The sequence below is a fragment of the Poecilia reticulata genome, linkage group LG1 (genome assembly GCF_000633615.1).
Source record: "Poecilia reticulata strain Guanapo linkage group LG1, Guppy_female_1.0+MT, whole genome shotgun sequence".
NCBI lineage: Eukaryota > Metazoa > Chordata > Actinopteri > Cyprinodontiformes > Poeciliidae > Poecilia > Poecilia reticulata.
The window spans coordinates 27,221,805-27,224,898 of record NC_024331.1 but is presented as its reverse complement, the minus strand read 5'-3'; the positions used below and the strand labels follow the sequence as shown (position 1 = coordinate 27,224,898).

Genomic DNA, 3,094 nt, shown 5'->3' with positions numbered 1-3,094 from the left:
CTATCTATCTATCTATCTATCTATCTATCTATCTATCTATCTATCTATCTATCTATCTATCTATCTATCTATCTATCTATCTATCTATCTATCTAGTAAGCTACAACTCAACATCTGATTCATCTTGTACAACTTCCACACGTTTGCAGGTGACTCATTGATCCATTCAAACTGTTATATAAAAGTATAAACACACTCGTGAATCAGACTCTATGAAGTTTATCTATCTATTCGAGTCTAATTATTAAATTTATGACCCGACTCTGACTCCATTATGTTGCGTCTTGAACCCACAGCGGTGCTGGTCCGCTTCACCGTCCTCTGAGATATCCTCACATCTCTATTTTTAATTGGTTCTCTTTCTACACACTGTATATTTAAATTCAGTAGGGGAGTCTGGAGTAAGTTGAAAAACTTCCTGTTGCTAGGAAACAGTAAAAAACTTTGATCATGTGACCAAATAGTTAGGAGGAAGGATCATTTGATGAAGTTTGTGAAGGCAAGAACCTCATGGGGTAAAGTGGTTACACCTTTATTTCTTAATAAAAGGTTTTCCACTCTTTAAATTAAAACTTATCTATCATAAGTTTCATAATTGTGTTTAGACCATATTAGATTTAAATTAGTTTTATGTGTCAGTTGTGCTATGTACAAACTGAAGATAAACATTTCAGCTGAAGACAAAAAGATAAAGTCGAAAAGGTAACTTTGGGATAAGATGAGCCACGGGAAAACTTTTTTGGACATGCTACATTATTGAAACAGTTATGTTTACATTTGATCTGACTGTTTGAAAGAACAGTCAGATCATATTTCACAATATCCTATATTTAGCGATCAAGCTAAATGTCTCATCTTACTCCAGACTCCCCTGTAGTTATGGTTATATTTGGGTCTACAGGCTAGAAAACAGGCAAATAAAAAGGCAAAGTTTTGGAAAGCAGTTCCTTAAAGGAGATAAAACAGCTCAAGACCAGGAGAAAATGGCTGTAAAACAAAGCACAACTTTAAACTTTGCTACTGTTATCAGTCCAAGCCTGAGGCATTTTTCAAACCCTGTTGCTTTTGCTGATCACGACGTACGCAGATGATAGGATAAAAAGAACGTAGAGTCCCATCAGTTTGATTTTAAATATGAAGAAATGTTGTTTTATGGTGGTTATTCCATGGCGGCGTTGAACAATGGGAATGGGTTAGTATTCGGTGAAAGTGTGAATTATTCTAGGATGAAAAGGAGAGCAAAACTCTGCACAAAGACCAGCCTTTGTGACCTACTGTACCTTCCAGTTCATCATCCTTGATCACTATGTCATATTTCCCTTCAATTTTTATCACTGGTTTTGGAAAGGAGGATAAAACATCCATTAGGATCCGCTGACGTCTTCCTTCCCCGTTCGCTGAATTTACCTTCGTCGGTACCTTGCAGGCGCTGACTCTCCGCGGCGTCGATGGCGGTCACTTTGCCAGACTTGCGTGACGGTCTGCTGATGCCTGCGCTGTTCACGGCTCTCACTCTGAAGTAGTAGGAGTGGCCGACGCCGAGCCCGCTCACCGGGAATTTGCAGACCTTCACCGGCGCCGGGTTGCACTGGACCCAGGTGTCGGTGCCAGCTTCACAGCTACGCAACAGAACAGGAGACAACATGGCAAAAACATTAAGGCTGTTAATACTGATGGGTTTTCACCATCATCGGCAAACCTACAGATCCAAAATCTTCTTTAGGTTGGTGAGGTCAAAGTTTTTTTTTAGGAATAGCTCCATACAACAATGCTTTAAAAGTTATTTATAATTTTATTCACAAAAACTGCAGTACCTGCAGCACAGAGCAACTTAAAAAAATAAATAAAAGATAACTTAAACATTTTATTGTGATGAAAACATCTGCATTCAACAAATGTGAAATGAACTATGGAATGTAATTTTTAAAGTCAAAAATCAACAGTAAAAATTTGGATTAATATTGTTATAGGAGAAAGAAATGGGTTTTTATTTTTCTGCTGTGCTTTATTCTTTAATATATAAATGTGCTTTATTCTTTAATATATAATATATAAACTAAGTTAAGTACTTAGCTTTAAATATTTACTTAGGGAGCTAAAAGCATTTAGTTAGTTAGCAAGCTAAATATTAAGCTTCAAACAAAGAATTAAAACAATCAAATTAAATATTTAGCTCCAAATTAAATGTAAAACATAGGAAAGTAAATATTTAGATTGAAACTATGCACTTAGTTAGCAAGCAAAATATTTAGCTTCAAGTCTCTGATCTAAATAACTTGTTTGAAGCTAGATGTTTAGTTAGCATGCTGGAGTGCTAACGTCTATTGACAGAGAGCCTGCAGTGCTTCAGGTCCCTGACTGACCGATCCACAAAGTATCCGGTGATTGGTGCCTCGTTAACCGTGTTGGGGGGTTTCCAGGCAACCAGGACGTAGTCCGAGTTGACGTCATACGCCTTGACGCTCATCGGAGCTCCAGGAGCTCCTTTCACAGCCGCAGGAGCATCTAGGAGGCAAATTAAAACAGAGACCAGAGGAAGCTTGCAGCTAGACAGTGTAGGGCAGGCGCTACAGCTTTGACGTAGCTAAAGCTACGCTAACCGTATGTAGTGTCTAACCTGAGACAAACAGGTAGGCGCTGTGCTCAGCGGTGCCGTCCTTGGTGAAGATCCGGAGGGTGTAGAGTCCTTCATCGTCTTTGGCCAGCTGAGGAAGAGTCAGAGTCGCCGCTCCGCCACCCACCGACATCTCCACCAGGTTACTGGGCTTCAGCAGCGTGTCTGTGGAAACGCAGGGTGGAGGAACGAGTGAATGGATGAATGGATGGATGGATGAATGGATGGATGAATGGCCGAAACTACTGAATAGATGGATGAATGGATGACCGAAAATAATGAATGAATGAATGACCAAAACATGAACTACTGAATGAATGAATGAATGAATTAATTAATTAATTAATGATCAGAACACGAATGAAGGGGAAAGACGAAATTGTGGATGGATGGATGGTTTAACTGATGGATGGATGGATGGATGGATGGATGGATGGATGGATGGATGGATGGATGGATGGATGGATGGATGGATGGATG

General features: G+C 39.5%; 1 protein-coding gene across 3 annotated transcripts in view; it reads right to left on the bottom strand.

The window, feature by feature from the left end:
• Nucleotides 1-3,094, bottom strand: part of myom2a (myomesin 2a) — a 35,191-nt gene that overhangs the window by 20,422 nt on the left and 11,675 nt on the right. For 2 of the 3 annotated variants that reach the window (XM_008418486.1, XM_008418495.1), the window contains 4 exons: nt 2,618-2,779; nt 2,364-2,505; nt 1,420-1,619; nt 1,281-1,334 (listed from right to left, as the gene is read on the bottom strand). In XM_008418486.1, the coding sequence (XP_008416708.1) occupies nt 1,281-1,334; nt 1,420-1,619; nt 2,364-2,505; nt 2,618-2,779 (558 nt within the window). Of the gene's footprint in view, nt 1-1,280; nt 1,335-1,407; nt 1,620-2,363; nt 2,506-2,617; nt 2,780-3,094 lie in introns of all 3 variants that reach the window. The other variant, XM_008418504.1, reaches the window with a different exon arrangement.